The 23898-nt window shown below is 40.5% G+C and overlaps 1 protein-coding gene, 1 non-coding gene and 1 pseudogene across 4 annotated transcripts; 1 reads left to right on the top strand and 2 right to left on the bottom strand.

The window, feature by feature from the left end:
- Positions 1-2086: 2086 nt before the first annotated feature.
- On the bottom strand, positions 2087-2193 carry LOC147944355 (small nucleolar RNA R71). The gene has a single exon (XR_015558748.1). It is a non-coding gene; the product is annotated as a small nucleolar RNA R71 (small nucleolar RNA).
- Positions 2194-19710: 17517 nt separating this feature from the next.
- Positions 19711-21121, bottom strand: LOC147944354 (uncharacterized; annotated as a pseudogene).
- Positions 21122-21842: 721 nt separating this feature from the next.
- Positions 21843-23649, top strand: LOC104787360 (F-box protein At1g55000). 3 transcript variants are annotated; one of them, XM_087450765.1, is made up of 3 exons: positions 21843-22520; positions 22755-23177; positions 23300-23649. In XM_087450765.1, the coding sequence occupies exons 1-2, from the start codon at positions 22239-22241 to the stop codon at positions 23136-23138; spliced, it is 666 nt and encodes a 221-aa protein (XP_087306891.1). In that variant the 5' UTR covers positions 21843-22238; the 3' UTR covers positions 23139-23177; positions 23300-23649. The 3 variants fall into 3 exon arrangements, with proteins under 3 accessions (XP_087306891.1, XP_087306892.1, XP_010511235.1); XM_087450766.1 differs by having other exon boundaries at positions 21999-22520; positions 23278-23649; XM_010512933.3 differs by having other exon boundaries at positions 22005-22520; positions 22755-23649.
- The last annotated feature ends 249 nt before the right edge of the window (positions 23650-23898 follow it).

Genomic DNA, 23898 nt, shown 5'->3' with positions numbered 1-23898 from the left:
TTGGGAATTATTCCTTTTGCACTTTTATTTTTTTAGATCTTGTACTTCCCTTTGAGAGAAAAACTCTAGATTCTTCAATATTGTTGGTTTCATAACTTTCAGAATATTAAGAATTCGAGTTTCATTTCTTCCTCAATATTGTAGATCTCTGTTTTATCTTTCTAGTGATGCAAGTTTCAGTATTTTTTGGGTTTATGATTTTGATGTTCATCATGTGTTCTTGTGAGTAGTGCTTAGGATCTTGAGGATGGATTAGGCTGGATTGTGTTCGAGGTTTGTTTGCTTTGGTCAAGCTTGATTGTTGTAGATCTCTTCTAGGCTAGATGTTCTTAATGCTGATCCTATATCTGAGAAGGTAGGGTTTGATTTCAAGCATCTTAGCATCACACCAATGTTTAAGAAGCATAGATAAGGCTAGATCTAGAGCTTACCATTAGGCTTGCTAAGAGATTAGAGGTCTTGTTTGGTATGAGACATATTGCTTAATGCCTGCTTGTGTAGATTCTTTACTATGTGAGAACAAGTCTAGAAATGCATAGGTTTGATTGTTTCTTGCCATGAGAGTGGATTAAACATGTCTTAGAAATATATGTCTAGAGATTAGCTCAAAGTTTGCTTGAGATTTGTTGACCAAGTTAGATAACCTCAATCATTACTCCAGCCCATGAATCCCTCCTCAAGGCCTTCCTTGTTTATTGATTTCTTAGCTTAAATCCTGTTGTTTGATCGTTGTTTGATTCGTTTTGGTATTGCTCTGTTTTTCTTGTGTTTCTCTGTTTTCCGTAATTGTCCAGCTCGACCCTGCACTCAATCTACACTCGATTGAGTGCTTGCTCGAGTTCATCCCCAGAACTTTGGTTTATGATTTGTGTTTGTCCTGTTTCATTTGAGCTGTATTTCTGTTGCATTCACTTAGCTTTCTCTTCATTATTTGCCTTGCATTGATTCAATACTTGCATTACCATAGTTTCTATTTCTGTTTTAGCTTCATAACTGCTATAATCATTCTGTTCCATTTACATTTAGCATCTAGTTCTTGTAGTTTTACTTTCTGCACTTGCATTTTCATCATAGGATTGTTAGTGACAAACATCCTTTACATTTGGCTTGACTTAGTCTCATATGCACATCTTGATTGTTCACAAACACTCAGATTGGATTGACACCTCTTATACTGTAACTGCATAAGGGGAATTGAAACACCTTACCATCCATTCATTCATATCTCACCATTGCATACATTCATCATCCATACCCACAAAACAAGGCTAGTTTCAATTTGGCGCCGTTGCCCATTTGAGTATGTTTTTGTGACATTTAGGATTCATATTAGTCTAAGATTAAGTACGTTTATACACTTGTGAAGTTGCTGCACTCGAATCTTCTGTTGCTGGGTTGTCTTGAGTTTCAGGTACCCACTCGACCATCCACTCGACCGAGCAGTGATCGAGCACCTGATCGAGTCAGAAGCCGTATCTATTTAGACACCACTTCCCAGTCGACTCGACCACTCATTCGAGCCTGCGCTCGACCGTGTATCTGTTCGAGTCAGTACTCGTGTCTGTTGATGCACACAAGGTCCAAGGGGAAAGATAATCTTCAAAGGCCTCTTGACAACATCCACATGCTACAAAAGGGTTTGGGAAATCAGAGAGGAAGAGTAGTTCCACAACAGCAAGCAGTTCCAATCATAATGGAGCAACAAGATCCAGTTCCAAGACCAAGGAACATTGGTGCTGGAGATGCACCCAACACACACAACCAGAGAGCTGGTATTGTGCCTCCCACAGTAGCAAACAACAATTTTGAGATCAAGAGTGGATTGATCTCCATGATTCAAGCCAACAAGTTCCATGGGTTGCCAATGGAGGATCCCCTAGACCACCTTGATGAATTTGATAGAATCTGTGGGCTTACAAAGATTAATGGAGTGAGTGAAGATGGATTCAAGTTGAGGCTCTTCCCATTCTCACTTGGAGACAATGCTCACCTTTGGGAGAAGACTCTTCCTACTGGAGCAATAACCACATGGGATGCTTGCAAGAAGGCTTTCTTGGCAAAATTCTTCTCAAATGCAAGGACTGCTAGATTGAGGAATAAAATTTTTGGGTTTTCTTAAAGGAACAATGAGAGCTTTTGTGAAGCTTGGGAGAGGTTCAAAAGATTTCAGACTCAGTGCCCTCACCATGGCTTCAGCAATGAGTCCCTACTTAGCACATTGTATAGAGGAGTGCTTCCCAAGATCAGGATGCTTCTTGACACAGCTTCTAATGGTAACTTCCTCAACAAGAATGTGGAAGAAAGATGGAAACTAGTTGAGAATCTTGCTCAGTCTGATGGGAATTATAATGAGGACTATGACAGAACCATAAGGTCATCATCCACTGATCAAGAGGAGAAGTACAAGAAGGATTTGAAGATGGTCAATGAGAAGCTTGACAAGATCCTTCTTAGCCAACAAAAGTCTATTCACTTCATTGGTGAAGAAGAGGTTCCAGTTGAAGAGGGGGAGACTGAATTTGCTGAGCTCTGTTATATGCAAAACCAGGGTGGATTCAAAGGCTACAACCAAGGAGGGTTCAAGAACAACAACCTCTCCTATAGAAGCACCAATGTAGCTAATCCACAAGACCAAGTGTATCCACCTCAACAGCCTCAACAGCAACAAAACTATGTCCCCAAACAACAACATCAAATGTTCCAGCCTCAGTTGTGTCCCCCACCAGGGTTTCAGACTAACCAAGGCCAAGAACAAGACTTAAGAGCTATGATGCAACAGTTTTTGATTGGGAAAACACAAGGAAAGATTGAGGAAGCCAAACAGTTTGCTGAGTTGAATCAAAGGCTCACATCCCAGTATAATGACCTGAACATGAAGTTTGAAGGTCTCAACTCTAGAGTGAAGTTTATGGAGAGCAATATTGCCTCTACTTCTGCTCCTAAACTTAACCAACTCCCTGGAAAAGCTGTTCAAAATCCAAGGGAGTTCACTGCAAAAGCCATCCATATATCTGATGAGGAAGTCACTGGGGACAGTGATGTTCAAGATGGGGAGGATTGGTCAGTTATTGAGGCTTTGAGTGAAGTTTGTGCAAAGAAATCTGAACCCGCCATTGCACTCGACCAGGTACTCGAGCCGCCACTTAACCGAGTGCCTGATCGAGTGGTCGATCGAGCTGACGGTTCAGGAGCTGTTAAACCTGCTAAGTACATTCCTCCTGCTTACAAGCCACCTCTACCATTCCCAGGACGTTTCAAAGCACAGAGGATTAAGGAATTGAGGGAAATAATTGAGAAAAAAGAGATGTTGGCTAAGCAACAAGAGGATGAGAAAGCTTTGAAGGAAGAGGTTGTGGTTGAGAAACAAGAAGAAGTGAGGGCCATTCAAGAGATCGTCATTTCTTATCAAGAAGAGGAGAGAGGACCTGACTTGGAACAGTATGAACCATACCCTCTCTATAGAGATTTTTTGCTTGATTTGTCAAAGAAGAAGGCTCAAGCTCAAGATGAGAAGGATCTTGAGGACCTTGGAGGAGTGATCATCCCAATTAAGCTTAAGGATCCAGGTCCATTCTATCTGCCTTGCACACTTAGCTATCTCCACTACAACCAGTGCCTATGTGACTTGGGAGCATCAATCAGTGTGATGCCATATTCTATAGCACAAAAGCTTGGACACACTGACTTCAAGTCCACCAACCTCCATGTATGCCTAGCTGATGGGTCAAATAGAGATGTGGTTGGCAAGTTGGAGAACATTCCAGTGAAGATAGGCAGAGCAAGGGTTCATACAGATTTTGTGGTATTGGAAATGGACAAGGAACCTGAAGATCCTATCATTCTTGGGAGGCCATTCTTAGCCACTGTTGGAGCAGTCATTGATGTCAAGGAAGGTCTTGTGACCTTGAACATTGCTGAGGGTATAGCTATGAAGTTCAACATCTATAACCCAACCAACCTTCCTACCATTGATGATCAGCCTTTTACTATCAAGGACAAGGGTGGTCAAGAGGTCTTAAGTGATAAGGAAACTCCAAAGGCTGAGCTCTCTCTTCAAGAAGATTCTGTGGAAAAGCTTAAGAGGTCAGTTCAAGAGTTGACTGGTATGGTTGAGGAGCTCCAAGTTAAGCTAAACAAGAGGTCTTTAAGGAAAGCAAGACCAAGGCTCAAAATCAAGAAGAAGTATGGTTTGTGTGTTAAGGGTGAGGTGATCAAGGATCAACTTCACAGTGATCAAGAGGTTCCAGGGAGGATTTCATCACCTCCTTGGTATCTAGAACAAGTCTAAGAAGGAAACCAAAGTCAAGCTTAGTGACTTTAAACAAGCTCACTAGGGAGGAAGTCCCTAAGGTATCCTTTGTAAATATGGTTTAATTTCCTTGTAGTTTTGATGTGTTTTCTTTTATATTTGTGTTGGACAGGCCTTTTAATAAAAGTGTAGATGGGTAAGGAGAGATTTGGACTTGGAGAAGGAGAAACGCAAGCCCACTCGACCAGCCCACGAGAGGTACTCGACCGAGTTGGCAAAGAAGTAAGGCCCATTTGATCATCATTTCTCTAGCATGATCGAGTGGAGGGAAGAACAAGAAGAAAATTTTGAATTTTCAAAATTTGGTCAATGAGCTCGACCGTGTACAGTCGAGTGTGGGGTCGAGTGGCAGCAAAAAGCAGGTCAAAGATTCCCAATTCAAATTTGAATGGTATGGACGCTTCACCCTTGTCTCCTTGTCCCCTTAGCTTCTTTAAATAGAGCTTGCACGAGATTATACCTCTCACACTCTCTCATTTGCTCAAAATAACTAAATTCAAGTTTTAAAATCTCTCTCTAAGTTCATCTTTTGCTCAAGCTTAGTTCTTTCAAGTTTTTGGGTCACTAACCTATTAACTTTGAGCTTTGAGTCTATTCCCTTCAGTTCTGTTTGAAAATGTCTTCAAGGATCACCAGGAAGTCTCAACAAACCGCTGCAAGCTCCATGGAACGTCGTGATGCTAGCCTTGTATTAAGAGGAGGAGCTGGAAGAACCACTTGACGCCCCACTCGATCAAGCACTCGACCGAGTGGTGGTTCGAGCAGTCAGTCGAGCTAGATGCCGTTTCCAAGGAGTGAGTCAGTTGAGGAAGATCCTGAGAGGACTGAAAGTGAGGAAGAAAGGGAGCCAACTCTCAATGAGTTCATGAGGAGACACAAGACCAAAGGGAAGAGGCCAGCAGTTGAGGTTGAACAAGAGGAGAGTGAAAATGAGAGTGAGGAAGAAAGTGAAGAAGAAGAGTTAGAGGATGATGGAGAAGCAGAATCTTGTGGGTTGACAAAGAGACAATTTTATGATGCTTTCATGAGAATGGAGTTCTTGGGGACTAGATATCCACACAAGGAAACCATGGAGAAACTTGCCATTGATGAAGATGTGGAGTATCTCTTTGAGAAGAGTAACTTAACCAAGTTCATGGGGCTTTTCATGGAGGGCTTCAAAGAAGAAAGTTGTGAGTTTCTAGCGACTGTCAAGCTGCATACATATGCAAGGAAAGATGCTGAGGTTGGAGCTGGTCACATCTCCTTCACAATCAAGGGGAAGAAGCATGAGCTTTCAATGAAGAAGATAGCCAATGTGTTTGGTTTTGAAGTTGGGAGCACTAGGAGCTTGAGGATTCCAAGAGAAGAACTCTATGCTGTTTGGGAAACCATTGGGGACAACAAACTCTACTCATCCTCCAATTCCAAGAGTTCAAGGATAAGGAGCCCAGTCCTAAGGTACTTCCACAAAGCTCTTGCCAACACCTTCTTTGCTAGGAAGGAAACTGGGAATATCAATGAGGGTGAGCTTAAGATGATTGACATGGCTCTCAATGGGATCATTCTCAAGGCAAGAGATGGAACCATCATTCTTGGGAGCACTGTGGAGACTGATCTTGCAATGGTGCTCATAGACCACATGGTTTACTTGAGAAGTTAGGTAGGCAAGTTGGAGAACAAAGGATCAAGAGGAGCACTAACCATTGGAGGTATCATTACTCCAATTCTACAAGCTGCCAAGGTTCCACTTAGAGGAGAAAGGGTCTCACCAAGATGGATTGACTCAAGCTACCTCACCTCTACTCTCATCCTAGCAAAGGAGATGCATCAAGAGAATCACATCTTCAACTTTGAGCTTCCAACACTTGGGAAAAAGCAATTCATCTTGCCTAACCAAGAGCTCACCACCATTCAAGAAGGAGCCAACATTGACTTTTGGCCAGCTGAGGAGCACTTGTTTGATGGGATAGTTCAACCTAGAGTTGAGGAACCTGGGAATGCACAAATGGCTGATGGGGAGAGGCAATTTTACTTTGAGGATTATTAGCCCAACCCAAGGGATAGTAGAGGAGTGAGAGAGACTACGAAGAGGTTAACTCTTTTGCAAAAATGGAACAAGTGGCATGGGAAGAGGTTTGACAAGCTGAAGAAGAAGGTGACCAACATGGCTAAGTCCATCAAGGGACTAAAGAAGGAGATTGCTGAGCTGAAGAGTGGAAACTCATCTCCAAGCCATTCAAGCCCTTTGAGGAGGAGTAGCTCAACTAGAGCACTTTCAAGGGTTGCAAATCCTGTGGAACCAGCTAGAGCTTCAATGTATGAGCCAAATCAGAGGAAGGGGAGCTCAAGTACCCGAGAACAACAATTTTCGAGGCACTCGAGCACCCACTCGACCGAGCACACCAAATGCACTCGGCCGAGTTCCAGCCCAGATCACCATATGGCTTCCCACCTCCAGCTGCTTATCCAGGCTATCCAGGTTACCCTCCCATCCCACCTCAATACTTCATGGATCCAGCTCTCTACCAGCAGTTTTACCAGCAGCAAGGTCCACATTTTGACACACGCGGTCCAGCTCGACCCCCCCACTCGAGCATGTACTCGACCGAGTCACGGTCGATCGCCGTCGTCGAGCTGCCCCAAACTCCACCTCCAAGTGATCAACAAGACCCCAACTACACATTTGAGAGCATGCAAATGGATGTGGACAACTTCTTCCATAACCCTTGAGGTACCACTATCATCTTCACTTGTAAATACCATTGCATATGAAATTGTGTTTTGTTTTTAGTCTTGAATCCTCTTACAAATTTCTTTCACACAGGGGACTGTGTAATTTAAGTTTGGGGGAGGGTTTGAGATAGCATTTGACATTGTGTTTTGTGTTCTTATTTCAAATTTTTAGCATCCTCATATTAGTATTTGCATAGCATCTAAGGCATAGAAAAACCCTAAAAATTTGAAAATTTTTGAAAAAATCTTTATAAAAAAAGAGTGTTCATGTAGTTTGCATTGCATATTAGGATCTTGTTTAGCATGTTTCATGTAGGATTATATAATATTTGCATTAGGGATCTATGATGAGTTTGCCTTGTTAGCTTGCTTATTCACTAGACTAGGATCAATGCCCAAGTTAATAGTACTTTGATGCTAGTTGAGTGGTTAGAAGCATAAGATTGAATCAAGCCTTGAATTCCTGCATTGTATTTGGTCTAAATTGAAGCATGTTGTGATTTGAAGCCATTTCCTACTTATAAGAACCTAATATTGACTTTCAATTATCAATGTATGCATTGCTTTAAACTCATGGATACCATATACATACTTGGATCATCTTTCTCCTTTTTACCACTCTTGTTGATCCAAGTAACTGATTTCCTCATTAAGAATCAGTTTCCCTACCCTTAACCAACCCTTTCTTTCAAGCCATGTTTACTCTTGAGTGTGTAAGGCCTATTTTGGGATTGAGCTTGGTAGAATGTGTTAGGTTTGAACTGACAAGAGTAAGACCTTGTGTAGTTCTAATTTGCATTTTTCAAACTAGATAGGACTAGGTGGTTTACTTGTTGGGTTTGGGACTTGGCTGTTATGAAAAGAAAAGAGGAAAAAGAGAAAGAAAAAGGGTAGAGTCTTTAAGAGGAGAATGTGTTTAAGCAAAGTCTAGTGAAAGGATGGGAAGTAAAAAATTGATAATGTTGGTTTTAGTTGAAGAAAAGAAAAGAAAGAAAAGAAAAGTCTAGCAAAAAGCTTGTATGTCTTAAGAATAAGAAGGAAAGAGAACCATAGCAATAAGTAAGAATCCCCCATCCCACTAGAAAAATCAAATAAAAAACATCTCCTTAGACTTGAAAACCAAAAGAGAAAAGGGTGAAAGAGAAAAGAAGAAGTTAAAGGGCAGCACTAGGATCATTTGGGTTTAGATTGATAGAATGAAGTCTTTGGGTGCCTTGGGTAGACAAGGTTTTGTTCTTGTATGTGTTTAAGTGATCTTCCTTTAGCATTCTTCTAAAGCTCAATCCATTTTTAATGAGAGAACCTTGATATTGACAAGCCCCACTCTAAAAAGAGATCATCATTGTCTCAAAACCCTTACCTCCAAGCCAAATGAGTTTAAGCATTGCATAGAATTGATTCATGTTTTTGATCAATGAATGTTAAAAGAAATGGTTGATTTGAATGCATGTGGATTTCTAAGGCTCAAATCAGTAAATGTTGTGATATGCTTGTCTAAAGTCCTTAAGTACAGCTCATTCAACTTGCATCATAGTATTAGTAACTTGGACATTAATTCTAGATGGTCTATTTGCAAGCATTAGGAGCTGAGATCCCACTTTCAAACCTCACCTACCTTCTTATGTCTTGTTTATTTGCTTGAGGGCAAGCAAAGACTAAGTTTGGGGGTGTTGATGTTCATATATTTTACCTTGTTTTCCCTTAGTTTATTCACATTTTTTGCATCTTTTGCTATCCATTTTGACCATTATTGCATAGCTTTAGGACCAATCATGCATTAGAGTTTAGTTGCATTGCATTTGCATCTTTTCATGCATAAACAGGTGATTTTGGAGCTTAAGGAGCATGGAAGCAATGCTGAGGAGAAGTGAAGCAATCATGAAGGAAAAGCAAGAGAGTTAAGGCTGAAACAACAAGGTCCAGAGACCCACTCAACCGCCCACTCGACCAGACACTCGACCGTGTGCAGAGAGGGACTCGACCGAGTGGAGAATGCACGAGAGAAGCCAACTCGACCAGCCACTCGACCGAGCACAGGGTCGAGTTGACCGAGCCGTTGACTATTTTGTCTTTTAGTATTTTTAGGGCTTCCACCTTCTCTCCTATATAAATCCTTGTACCTGCAGCCACCAAAAAGAGTCCACCTTTTTAGAATAGTCAGAAACCTAGTTTTTACCCTTTTGGGAATTATTCCTTTTGCACTTTTATTTTTCTTAGATCTTGTACTCTTTTAAGAGAGAAAACATAAGATTCTTGGATTTTGTTGGTTTCATAACTTTCAAGATATTAAGAATTCGTGTTTGATTCCTTCTTGAGTATTATAGATCTTTTTTTATCTTTCATTTGATACAAGTTTCAGTATTTTCTGGGTTTATGACTTTGATGTTCATCATGTGTTCTTGTGAGTAGTGCTTAGGATCTTGAGGATGGGTTAGGCTGGGCTGTGTTTGAGGTTTGTTTGCTTTGGTCAAGCTTGATTGTGGTAGAATCTCTTCTAGGCTAGATGTTCTTAATGATAATCCTGAACTGAGAGGTTAGGGTTTGATTTCAAGCATCTTAGCATCACACCAATGTTTAAGGAGCATAGATAAGGCTAGATCTAGAGCTTACCATTAGGCTTGCTAAGAGATTAGAGGTCTTGTTTGGTATGAGATGTATTGCTTAATGCCTGCTTGTGTAGATTCTTTACTTTGTGAGAACAAGTCTAGAGATGCATAGGTTTGATTGTTTCTTGCCATGAGAGTGGATTAAACTTGTCTTAGATTTATATGTCTAGAGATTAGCTCAAAGTTTGCTTGAGATTTGTTGACCAAGTTAGATAACCTCATTCATGAGTCCAGCCCATGAATCCCTCCTCAAGGCCTTCCTTGTTTATTGATTTTTAAGTCTAAATCATGTTGTTTGATCGTGGTTTGATTCGTTTTGGTATTGCTCTGTTTTTCTTGTGTTGCTCTGTTTTTGCGTATTTGTCCAGCTCGACCCTGCACTCGATCTACACTCGATCGAGTGCTTGTTCGAGTTCATCCTCAGAACTTTGGTTTATGATTTGTGTTTGTCCTGTTTCATCTGAGCTGCATTTCTGTTGCATTCATTTAGCTTTCTGTTCATTATCTACCTTGCATTAGTTCAATACTTGCATTACCATAGTTTCTATTTCTGTTTTAGCTTCATAACTGCTATAATCATTCTGTTCCATTTACACTTAGCATCTAGTTCTTGTAGTTTTACTTTCTGTACTTGCATTTTCATCATAGGATTGTTAGTGACAAACATCATTTACATTTGGCTTGACTTAGTCTCATATGCACATCTTGATAGTTCACAAACACTCAGATAGGATTGACACCTCTTATACTGCAACTGCATTAGGGGAATTGAAACACCTTACCATCCATTCATTCATATCTCACCATTGCATACATTCATCATCCATACCCACAAAACAAAGCTAGTTTCATCTGGGTTTATGATTTTGTTGTTCATCATGTGTTCTTGTGAGTAGTGCTTAGGATCTTGAGGATGGGTTAGGCTGGATTGTGTTTTAGGTTTGTTTGCTTTGGTCAAGCTTGATGAACAATTCATTTGTGCTTTGCCAATGCTGCTCAAAATGAAAGACAAAGACAAAAGTCAAAAAGCTTTTGTTCTGTAGCACACTCCCGGCTCGATATTAGCTGATGCAGATGAACTAAAAGGGCTTACGACGAGTAGGCTCTTTGATGGAATAGTAGATGTCGGCATTTCCGCTCCTAAAGGAATGAAGCTCGCCGCAAAAAATAAATTTTGGCGCATTCATCAAGCTTAGGAAAGCCGTCCTTCAAAGATCCAAGCAGGGGCCAATTGCTTTGACAAAAATATATGAAGAATCAGTGCTATTGAGGAACATTTTATAGAAAGAAAAGAACTTATGACTTCGCGGATGGAGAGGGATTCGAACCCCCGGTATTCCTAGAAATACTTTGATTGTTGTAGATCTCTTCTAGGCTAGATGTTCTTAATGCTGATCCTATATCTGAGAAGGTAGGGTTTGATTTCAAGCATCTTAGCATCACACCAATGTTTAAGAAGCATAGATAAGGCTAGATCTAGAGCTTACCATTAGGCTTGCTAAGAGATTAGAGGTCTTGTTTGGTATGAGACATATTGCTTAATGCCTGCTTGTGTAGATTCTTTACTATGTGAGAACAAGTATAGAAATGCATAGGTTTGATTGTTTCTTGCCATGAGAGTGGATTAAACATGTCTTAGAAATATATGTCTAGAGATTAGCTCAAAGTTTGCTTGAGATTTGTTGACCAAGTTAGATAACCTCAATCATTAGTCCAATCCATTAATCCCTCCTCAAGACCTTCCTTGTTTATTGATTTCTTAGCTTAAATCCTGTTGTTTGATTCGTTTTGGTATTGCTCTGTTTTTCTTGTGTTGCTCTATTTTCCGTAATTGTCCAGCTCGACCCTGCACTCGATCTACACTCGATCGAGTGCTTGCTCGAGTTCATCCCCTGAATTTTGGTTTATGATTTGTGTTTGTCCTGTTTCATTTGAGCTGCATTTCTGTTGCATTCACTTAGCTTTCTGTTCATTATTTGTCTTGCATTGGTTCAATACTTGCATTACCATAGTTTCTATTTATGTTTTAGCTTCATAACTGCTATAATCATTCTGTTCCATTTACATTTAGCATCTAGTTCTTGTAGTTTTACTTTCTGCACTTTACATTTTCATCATAGGATTGTTAGTGACAAACATCTTTTATATTTGGATTGACTTAGACTCATATGCACATCTTGATTGTTCACAAACACTCAGATAGGATTGACACCTCTTATACTGCAACTGCATAAGGGGAATTGAAACACCTTACCATCCATTCATTCATATCTCACCATTGCATACATTCATCATCCATACCACCAAATAATCCAGTTTCAATATCCATCTTCATCGTCATCTTCATCTTCAAATTTCCAGTACTCACTGTAATTGAAATCCATGTCATCAACATCTTTCGGCTTCTCATCTGTAGTATCATGGAGAGCTTCTTGACATTCTTCTACACATTCGTCGGCACCTGGATCTACATCGTCACCAAATTCATCTGTTGGCTCCCCATCGTCAATAGAATGAGAGTTGTATATATCATTAACACATTCCTTAACAGGCTGTCCATCCATGCAACGCGTAGAGACGCAAAGGCGAACAACATTCCTACTTCTAAAATCTATCAAGTTTTGAACTGATCTATCATTTTTGACAAGAGGGGTATCTTGGGGCAATTGATGAAGCATCATCTCTGTTAAGGGATACGATAACTGAGCCATCTCTGTTTCTTTGTCAATCAGATAATCTTCTACAGTCATTTCAAGAAGCTCAACGTATATACAACCGTGTCGCAAAAAAAACATTATCCCACCTTTGCGTCCATCCATATCAAAATGCCTAGACCCGTTTCTCATCACCCATACTCCGAAAACAACAGGTATTTGCGCCATTTACCTGAAAGAGTAAGCAGCAAGTCAAATACTTATTACATAGCTGACTATCCGTAGAAGTCTTAAATCAATAACCTAGATGCCTAACAAAACCAAAAACATGATTAATCCAAAAGTATAATATATTATCATGAAAAAAATAGGCTGAGACAAGTACATAACCGATACAAAACAAATGAACTACAAAATCAAAAAGAAAAATTTATAAATTTCAATTAAACACTATTTCAATTATATAGACTTCACAGATAACTCCAACATTTTGACTTCCTAAATTAGTTTACTTTAATGACCTAAATGCCTATGAAAACCAAAAAACTTGATTTCTCCATATGTATAATATGGATTCATGTCAAAAACATACAGAGGCAAGTAAATAACAAATATCAAAGAATACAACAAGAAAATCTTAAAAATTATTCACCAATTTGCAATAATTTGGTTTTCAAATTCTGCTGACTTCATGTTGACGTCAACGGGTAGATATAAACTAGAATATATGAAGATAACTTAAAATGAAGTCTATTTTTTTGTGGTCTATTTTTGCAATTACAATTTAACAAAGCAGACAGCGGACAAAGCCTACCAGAACCGGTTGACTTCCTTTGTGGTCTTCCTTTGTTAATGTTTTGGTCAGGTTTGCAATTAAATAGATAAAAATAGGTAAACTTCAATGGAAAGTTCAACCTGTTAACTTCAATTATAGTCTACTCTGGTTATTTCTGCAATTGACCAACCTATTGACTTTACAGTAGACTTCTGTCTAACAAGTAGACTTCATCTATCCGTCAACAAGAAAATGTAAACTTCGTCGTGGTTAGATTTGCAATTGACCAAGTTTGACTTTCGCCAAGTAGACTACGTACAAAGTCTACAGGAATGATGACTTCGTTTGCAGTCTACCATGGTCATTTTTGGGGTTGACCAACATTTTAATTTTTTAATTAGTAGAGTTCTTTTGCAGTCAACTAATTATTTTAATATAATAATAATACGGTCAATGCTTAAATATTTTGGTCAACTCCAAAAATAGTCACTATAGAAGTCTACTCGTTTATTATCGTAAGAAGACTTAGTCCAGCAGTCATCACTAAAAAGTCAAGAATTTGGTTAATTGCAAAAATACACTTTAATAGACTGCAAATGAGGTATCAGTTAGAAATATTATAATGCAGTCTAAACTATATTTTTTTTGTTTTCAAATGAAATTAAGGAGACTGAAATTTTAGTCTACGGGCTCGAAAGTCGATAAATTTTAAATTGCAAAACTGACCACATAGTAGACTTTACATGATATTATGACGGTTGGATAACAAATGAAGTCTAATTTCAACAAAAAAACAAAGAAAATCATGAAATCTACCGGAAAATAACCTTATCGGTGGTGGTTTCGCAATGTCAAGCATCAAGGACGTCCTCTTTAGTCACCACTGAAGAAGCACAGAGCCAATTTTCCTTGTTCACAAGAGATAACAAGATTAACGAACTTTCAATTTTTTCGATTAAAATGGAGAGAAGATGGAAGAAAATGAATTCTCATAGCATTGGGTGTTATTTAAGCTCACAAATCGGATTGTTGAAGCATTAAGAGCTTCAAATTTAGTTGTTCATGGTTGTTGAAAAATTGTTGGCGGTGGTACAACCGTAAATAAGACAAGAAGATGAGGATATGGATGTAATAAACAGTTTCGCAAGAAATTCAAAAAAATCAGAAATAATGGCATTTCTGTGAATACAATGAATGGCAGAGGATTTAGTAGGGAGAAAGTGGCAAATGTTGGAGAGAGAAAAAGAGGGGTCTAGTCTTGCAATTGACTCAAGTTAGGGGTCCAATTTTGCAACCGTCCCTTATTCTTTCCCACACTTCACTTCTCTTAGTTACATCAGGTCCCCATATACACAAGAGAGGAAAGAATTTAATGACCCAAAATGCACCTGCACATCAATCAAATTTTTATCCTCCGATAGGAAATTCAACTGAACACTACTCTTCCACATTATAGCCAGAACCCCACACTTACCAACTGGCTCCACTGTAGATAATCTATCATTGAAACGACCTGATAGTCAATGTACAAGGGAAAACTCCCATCCTTCTTCTTAACGAACAACACTGGCGCTCCCCACGGTGACACACTAGGATGGATAAATCCCTTGCCCAACAGATCCTCCAGCTGCTTCTTCAGCTCTTCCATCTCGGCTGGAGCCATCCTATAAGGCGCCTTGGATAACGGCGTCGTCCCCGGTTCCAGCTCAATCATGAAATGATCAGACCGAGAAGGTGGTAACCCCTGCAACGACTGAAACACATTCTCGAACTCCTCAACAACTTGAATACCGCTAACCGTAGACTGCCCCAATGACTCTAGCATCGATATAGTAACCAAATAAGCCTCACATCCCTTTTCGATCATTTTTCCGGTGATAACAGGATTTTCACCCAGGGTATCAATTCCCTATGCAGTTGTAGTACAAAGGGTTATCAATCCAAATGTTTGTTATGCTAACAGATGAGATATGATCAGAACTATGCAAGTCAAGCCAGGCAATAATGGGTTTTGATCTAACAATCCTAAAGTAATTAAAAGAAATTAAATGAACAAGAACCACACGACATAAGTACTCGATGCAAGCATTCGAGTACAGGATCGGGTGGAGTGATCGGGTAAAGAAGAAGAATATGAACAGTTCGAAGGTGTACACAAAGTTGTTGATCGAGTACCAGTTCGGGTATAGGGTCGACTTATGAATAAAACCGTAAACAATCAAGATGCGAAAGCTCCTAAGGATGGGGTAATCGACTCCTAAGTGTTCCTGACCAGTATGGATGTCCTACATGCCTCAAACAAATATTCCCTAGATAATGAATCTCTAAAATCTTGTTAAAACACTCTCGTGATAGAAACAATCAACCTTGATCATTCCCCTACCCAACTCTCGTTGGAGAAACATGACCAAGCAGGCAATACAAACCGATTCATTATTTTCAATAAACTCCTTACACATCTAATCTCTTAGGCTAAGTGAGTAAATCTCTAGCATTGATTGATTCAAGCATTTCAACAACATCTCTCGATGGCTAAACACCCTAGATCTATTCTCAACCTCTCGGTCTGAAAATAGCATTAAGAACACCAATCTAGAAGAGAATTTATATAACATAAACAATCAAGCTAAGACATCCTAACCGATCAAGAACACATATTTGTCTATCCCATCCCCAGAAACTTTGTTTCACTACTCAGATCTCATTGCAGAAAACATAAAAACACAGATAAACGAAAATTGCATTGTATTGAAAACAAGATAAAAGCAAAAGAGTACAGAGTCGAAATCTAAGAGAATAGCAAAAGAAAATGAAAATAAATCCTAACAAAGTGGAAAAAGAGTTTATATCGCTCAGTCTCTCGTTCAGAAGCTCTCGCTCTTTGTTCTGAGTGTCTGCGGCGTGCTAGGGCGAGAGGAAGAAGAGGAGGTTTATATATGGAAACCCTTTTAACCTAGCTTCCCAGTCCTGCCCGAGGCTCTGCTCGATGAGGTGCACGAGGATGAGGTCGGGTTACTCCTCTGATAGGTCTTTGGGTTGTTCTTCCTGCTCTTAGATCCTCCTCGATCGGGTTGATGTTCGAATTGTTCTTCCTGCTCAATAGCTCCGTCGGGTACATGCTCGGATTTGACCTTGTTTCTCCTCATTTTAGGCTCTAAAGCACCTGTTTTCATCCAAAATGTGCAAATGCAAGAATGAAACACCCCAAATGGCCTAAATGTGAATTCCTACAGTTAATGACCTAAAAATACTAAGGTTATGATATATATAATGCAAAATATGGACAAAAAAAGGATGCTTAAAACATGTAAATTAGAGAGTTATCACCCAGCCTGCATTGCCGAGATCACAAGACTCCCCAAAGTCGGTCTCACTCCCTCAAAAACAAACTTCCCTTCTGGACGCTCAAACTCCGCTCTACCCCGATGACAATCAAGGTGAACTATATGACGTTGCAGCCAATCCATCCCCAGGATAAAATCATACAGCTCCATTGGGCTGATAAGCAAATCCGCTGGCCACGACTCTCCCACGATCTGAATATCAACTCTCCTTGCCTGTCCAAGAACTCTCTGAAACTTGCCTCCCGTAACTCTGACAACTCCCGCTCGCTCTCCGGGATCTCCTCTGATATTAGCGCTCTCTGCGCATACCAAACTAATGAAGCTTTGGGTTGCTCTAGAATCGAACGTAACGTAGGACCTAAACCCGCCCACCAACAAGATCCCTGTGATCGCCCCGACACTGATTTCACTAGTCTCCACCGTCGTGTACACCCGCGGCGCCTGCTCAATCCGTGCCACCTGCTGCACTCACGGTTGCACTCCAAGCTGCACCGCCGCTACCATCATCTGCTGTAACTTGGTACACTTAAGCTTGATATGCCCAGACTCCCTACAGTGATAGCAAACACGAGCTGCCGTATGAGCTGCCGGCGTGGCACACCTCTAGGGACAGCTAGCTATCCTGTTCTCCATGCTACCGCACCCGTGGCACCCTGCACCACTCGGCCTCTGCATAGACTTCAACTACATTTTGGTTCCCTACGCAGGCATGCCACCCTTGCCGGAACCTCCAGGATGCTGAGCCTTCCTAGGCTGAACTGCTGGACTAACCATCACTGACTGTGTCCGGATTTCCTCTTCAATATCTACCGCAGTCTCAACCAGCTCCACCCGCGTAGCATAGCTCCGTCCTCTACAGTTGACCCTCAAATCATCACGAAAGACCCTCACAAACCTCCTAACCTAAGCCTCCTCGGGATCCATCGCCCGACCCCATACATCAAAAGTCGACATAACTCCACATCCAGCTTCCGCACCGACCGAGTCCCCCGAGATAACTGTAGGAACTGCACCTCCAACCGGTCTAGTGCCTCATCGGGAAAGTACTTGCAGTTGAACTCCTCTACAAAGTCAATCCAAGTCATCTCCCTCTTTATCCTCCTGGCAGCCACTGATTCTCCACCACAAGTGAGCATCAGCAATCAGGTTATGGACCCCTCTGTCCACCCAAAACTCCTGAGAGACTGGAAGTTACTTTCCACTCTCGCTCTCCATGCATCAGCAACGGTAGGGTCATAACCACCTGACAACCGCTCTGTACCGATGTTACCCTTCTCCCTCAGCATGGTCACATATAGGGAATGAGTTCCCGCACCCGCAGCCACTGGCTGCTGTACCTCCGCCACCACAGGCGGCACCACCAGAGCCTGCACCGGTACCACTGACAGCAACCGCTCTAGCACCCGTGCCAATAAGTCCGCAAGGTCAACACCTCCCTTAGGAGCTCCACCTGCTAGGACTCCCGCACCTGGAATCCTAGCATCACCAGCCAACTCGGCACCGACACCGCCCACACCGACTCTGTCAACGTCACAGTCCTATCGGTACCCCTACCGGAAACACTCATGGACTCCTCCTGGAAGCCCTGTGACTCGTAGACGCCCTCAGCATTCACACTCTGATCAACGGTATCACTAACCGCTGGGGCTCTGCCCCAACCACAATCATGCCTGCGTCCACGACCACGACCAACAACACCCTCTCTAGCCATCTGCACTACCATGAACAGAGGGCTAAGCAAGAAAGTCCAAATCATAGACAAAACATAACTCACCATGGAATCACACTGCAGGCTCGAAGAGGATGTTCTAGGACTCCATGCCACACACAATTGACTAACTCACATAATCAATCAAAGGCATGCAAACCCTAAACACCGACAACAAAAACTTAGTGAACCCAAACCTAGAACCGTAAGGACTCTCATACCAAAATGAAATGACCCGAACCATTTTTTAAAAAATAATAATACTAATTCAACTAGTGGTCTCATACCCACCAGCTGCCTAACCACAATCAAACCAACAGCAGAAAATAACCAACAAATACCATTAAACCATTAACCAATAAATAATAAACCAATAATTCAACCAAGTCATAAAACATAACACTAGCAACCTAGCAATGTTTTTTTGACTCAACTCTAGCAACGTAATAGAAACCAGACAACACATCAACGAGCACCTAGAACATCCTCCTCTTCATTGCCTTGATTCCACTATCACACTTTGCTTTTACCTGCACTACAACACATATGAGATGCATGAATATTTTACAAACACTTAGTGAGGTGATCCTCCCATCTACTAGTCTATACACACAAGCAATTGAGATATCTCTAATTATCAAACGACAATCAACAAATAAACCAGCATCGACCGACACCAACTAATGCATCGACCGACACCAACTGGGGTTGCATTGACCGACACAAGCTTGCATCGACCGATGCAAGGTTCACCTGCATCAACCGACACTAACACTGCATTGACCGATGCATGCTCGACATTTCATGAAATCCCTAATTGCATCTATCGACGCCTCCACATGGCATCGACTGATGCTCTGACGTCAAATCGCGCCGTCCTCTTGGATCGACCGACGCTCATGCCGAGTATCGTTCTTCCCTAAAGCTTTTTTGCCAGATCTTCGTCCCTAAACCACCAAAACAAAATCCAATGCCGCAAAGAAGCTTTCTCAAAGCCTAAAGTGAAACATAAACTCTCTAACAAGCTAAGGAATCAACCACATAACACATAAACACAAAAATCAAAGAAATCTCAAGCTTAGATAAGCCATGGTCCTGCACTCATCTTTGCCAAAGAAGATTCTGACTCTACGCAGACGGACTACACTCCTAGCAAGCTTCCTGCACGATACTAGCTTTAGATCTCTCAAGAACAGCTATGAATCTCCCAAAACCTCACCAAACGCTTAAGAACTTCTTTTCTCTCAAAAGCGGCTAAACGCCACTAATGACGACACAAACTCGACTAAAGGGTTTTCCTAACCCCAAAATGCGGCCAAACACGCGTTTAACTTAAGTTGCTTCGTGACAAACCGGCCATGCATAGACCGATGCAACACCTGCATCGATCGATGCACATCCCAAATCGAGATTCTGGTTCGCGGATGTTACAATCATATCCGAAAAGACATTGAATATCACACAAGTTATCTCTACTCTGCATGGTTTACATCAGAAACATGATCTCAGGGAAGTGATTTTTACGCAATTAATTGAGTTGAGGAATCACCAAGTCTTGGAACCGTCCCACTCTTTGGAAATTCCAGCTGATGATACTCATTACGCATTGGGCGATCCCTCCTGTGGGATCACCTTAGTAGGATTAAGCTTTGCGAATTTAGCAGTGCTTTGACCTTAGTCTTCTGCTTTCCTTTTATATTTCCTTCCCTTATTTTGTACCCCCTGAACCCCCTGTTCTACTTCAACCATCACTTGATCTTTTGGTTTGAATTTTTTGACTTTTCGTGGAGGCCTCTTCCTAGCCTTTATCTTTTTTTGGGATAGAGCCAGAAGGCGCAGTTTCAAAGAATCCATATCTATACCCCGTTGCCCTATCCTGAAAAGGTTGAGACATAGCAAGATAGGAACCCAGTTCTATCCTTTGAGTACACTGCAATTCTCCTAACCAATTCCTATCCATACTTTGTACCTAACCCATTGCCACAGGTTGTGCTGCACCATCCAACCTATCATTTTTTGTCTGATTTGAATCCCGTACTTCAAACCCAAACACCCTCCCCTTGTCCTTATTAACATCATGATGCACCACTGGCATAGCTTCCAATCTGAGAATCGTCTTTTTTGCTATCGGGTTATTCTCTACCTCCCCTACTGATTTTTTGATTCTATCAGCCTTTACTTGCCAGTCCTCTTTATTATCTACCATTAGATATTGTCTCATTGCTTCCAAAATATCAAAAGCTATCCTTTGAAGCCCAGTTAACGGGTCTACTCCCCCTTGATCTTCTCTGAGCACTCAAAACAAAGGATCCGACTCCTTAAGAAAGGCCGGTTTAGCAGCTCTCGGAATAGGATTCCCTGCTCTTCTAGCTGCAGCCATCTCTTCATTCCTCTTAGCTAAGATTGGGCAAACCTCTCTTTCATGAGTCAGCCTCTGACATTCAAAACACCGTTTCTGAACTCTCCCATCTGGTAGAGTTACTTCTTTTGACCTACGCAAAGGCCTAGCTAAGTCAAACAATACTTTTACCCTTACATACTCTTGCGTCTGCGGCTTATCTGGATCAAAAGCCACTTCTTTTACTTCCCCAATCAACTCTCCCAAAGTCGTAATAGCATTGACTGTGTAAAAATTCACCGGGATGTTCCATATCTGAACCCATATAGGAACGAATTGCAAATAATTAGCATAAGGATTTTCGTACCATCTATTTACTGCCAGCGACCAATCATTATACATATGCGCTCCCTTAGCTAATACTTCTTGCAGATCATGCTCCGAGTTTAAGATGAACTGGAACTTTTCATTTGATTAAACCACACCCCTCATTCTTCCCGGCTTCTGCCATTTCTTTGGCATATCTCTGATAAGATTCTTCATGGGCTGACAATCTGGGTTTAGAGTCCGACCAATTAGGCTGATAGCATTCCTTTCCGGCATAACGAACCGAATCTTCTCCTCCTCTTCTAGCAACATCACCATAAGAGCCTTATCCATAGCCAAAGACATGATTAAAACCAACTCCTCCACTCCTCCCTGTTTACCTAGATCGATAAAACTCCTTCCCACAACCAAGAAATTAACAATACAATAATTGAGCACCCACAACTCAGAACTTCTTCCACCCCGTGAACTGACGGATCAATACGAAAAATTAGAAGAACTTAAGAACAAACCCTAAACACCCTTAAAAAGATTTGATCTATAAAGGTATGAAAGAGTAGTAAACAGGAAATTTCAGCTAAAGAGAAAGTGTTTTTTCATCTAAATGTTATCTTCTTACCCTAATGAAAGACACTAGTTAAGAAAGAAGGTCTTAAACCCAAAAGACGGTGGTCGTTGTTTAACCTTTTAACTAAATACAATGATATAGTAAAAGTATGTTTCAGAAAAATATCTTTATATTTACTTAATTACAAGAATATAATATGAAAAATTATTAAAGTACTAAAGTAATAAATGATACAATTGTCGTTAAAATAATTTATAATTTTTCTTAGTTTTTTCCATTTTTGTCTTGTTTATTTTTTAATTAGATCTCCCAACAAAATCAAATATTCTTATCATTTAATATTGTTTTAATTTTATTAACAGGTTTGTTTTTTTTTCTTTTTTAAGGTCTTTTTAAAAACATTACATTTATGACTAGTAAATTTTATTTATTTTATCTTATAAATAATAGATGAAATATGCAATAACTATATGACCAACTATTTTCTCCTGATAATATGTATCAAGCTAGATAGTATCCAAACTTTTTTTCCAGAAACATATAGATCAAAGTTAAAGTTTGAGTTCTATTTATCTACAATTTATGTAATTAAATTTGTTACAATTTATTTAATTATGCGCTTTTATATTCATGTAATATCACAATTTAAATCATATACTGTAGAAGAACGTATCTCGTGGACATCATTTGTTGACAACAAAAAAAAAAAAAAAAAAAAAAAAAAAAAAAAAAACAAACAAAAGAAAACAAAAGGATATCATCTAGTTTTCTTTATTAAAAGGCTGTGGATGAGCTGCTTCTGCGGATCAAAAACGCCGCCGACGATAATCTCACCGGCGCCACAAACCAACACTGCCGATCAATCAATCAAACACAATCTCGCCCTCACTTCTGATGGCGCTTTCATGCCGTGACACACTAATCCTTATATTCCAGAGGCTAACCGTCGCCGATCTAGCGCGTGCGAGCTGCGTCTGTAAGGTTTGGAATTCTGTAGCCACAGAGGACGATCTGGTGGTATCGGCTTTCACATCTCCGTGGCGGATCAAAGAACTCGTTGGAAGACCAGCTTCTGGTACGTTCTGGAGAGACAACGGAATCTGGAAATTTGCAATTTCTCATCGGATTTGTCGTGGTGATAGTGTGACTAGCCTCGCCGTCAAATACTCCGTTCAGGTAACGAATTCAGTTACCTCTTTCGATTTCTTCGATTCATTTGGATATGTAATCTCAATTCTGTGTTCCTTTGGAAATGTTGTTCTTGAATCCAGATATATAAATTTGGAATTGTCCTATGTTGAATCTTATCTAAAGAGTCTGAAACTTAAAGAATCTAAGTTTGTGTAAGCTAAAATTGAATCCACATCCATGAGCTTGACTAGTTTTTGAATATTACATATTTTTTTTAAGGTTATGGACATAAAGCGGCTAAACAATATGATGAGCGACCATGGTATTTACTCAAGAGACAGACTGCTTATCCCGATAAGCAATCCCGAGATTCTTGCAAACACAACGTGCTACATAGAGCTAGACAAACATGCCAAACGCGAAGTAGCTGTGCTTTACCTCGAAGGTGCACCAAAGAGAGAACAAGATGTATCTGGTATGAATCAACTGTCCAACTTATCAGCTGATGGAAAGCGAAGGCTGATTGAGTCTCTAAGGAGAAGCATGCAAGTCGACGATGGAACTGCTCTGTACTACTTGGCTATCGCTGAAGGGGATCCCAGATCCGCATTGTCCGAGTTCTCGGCTGATCTCAGGTGGGAGAGGCAAGCGGGTCTCAACTAAGCTTTGGCAACGTAAGCTCCTGGATGTCTGATCCAAAAGGTAAATGAGTGTTTATAATGTATATGACGTATAGCGTGCCATCTTGTTTAATGTTGTATACATAAACTAATATACTTAGTTACTTACAATAGATTATTAGTGTGGGATTTGTTCTCTTGCAGGGTGAGAAAGTATCTTATCAGGAGTATGATTCATGAATTAGAATGTAATTAGCTCCAGTATATAAGAGTTATGGGGTGTGGCTACCCTGGCAAAGTCTTAGCTTCCTTGCTTGTTGTTGTTCATTTGGTGGTTCGGTGACCGAGATATCTCCGATTATTTCACAATTTTTAATTATCATCACATTAGTTTCAAACTAGAAGCACTATGTTATGGCATGGACGGATGGACCACTATCTTCCAAATTGTAAGAGAGACATATGATGATGTTATTATGGACCAAATTAGCATGTGTTTCCAGTCGTTAAAATGTAAGAGCAGTAGAATTTGAAAGAAATACGATTTATCAAAACTAAAAGCAGTAATATAATTCGGAACCAATGAACATTGTAGTACACTAGCTCGAGCCAAACCAGTCTCCCTAGTGAACGTTGTAGTACTAGCTCAAGCCAAACCAGTCTCCCTAGTGAACATTATTATACTAGCTCAAGCCAAACCAGTCTCCCTAGTGAACATTGTTGTACTAGCTCAAGCCAAACCAGTCGCTTAGGTTTGATTAGGCAACATCAAGAGGTATGCAGATACGTATCAACTATTTTTA

This window comes from Camelina sativa, chromosome 5, assembly GCF_030686135.1.
Source record: "Camelina sativa cultivar CO46 ecotype springtype chromosome 5, ASM3068613v1".
Taxonomy (NCBI): Eukaryota; Viridiplantae; Streptophyta; class Magnoliopsida; order Brassicales; family Brassicaceae; genus Camelina; species Camelina sativa.
This window is presented reverse-complemented; position numbering and strand designations above follow the sequence as displayed.

Bases quoted from the DNA above. Each gene is read 5' to 3' on its own strand.
- LOC104787360 (XM_087450765.1), top strand. From the start codon at position 22,239: ATGGCGCTTTCATGCCGTGACACACTAATCCTTATATTCCAGAGGCTA. The intron at 22,521-22,754 runs GTAACGAATTCA...ATTTTTTTTAAG, and splicing joins CCGTCAAATACTCCGTTCAG to GTTATGGACATAAAGCGGCT.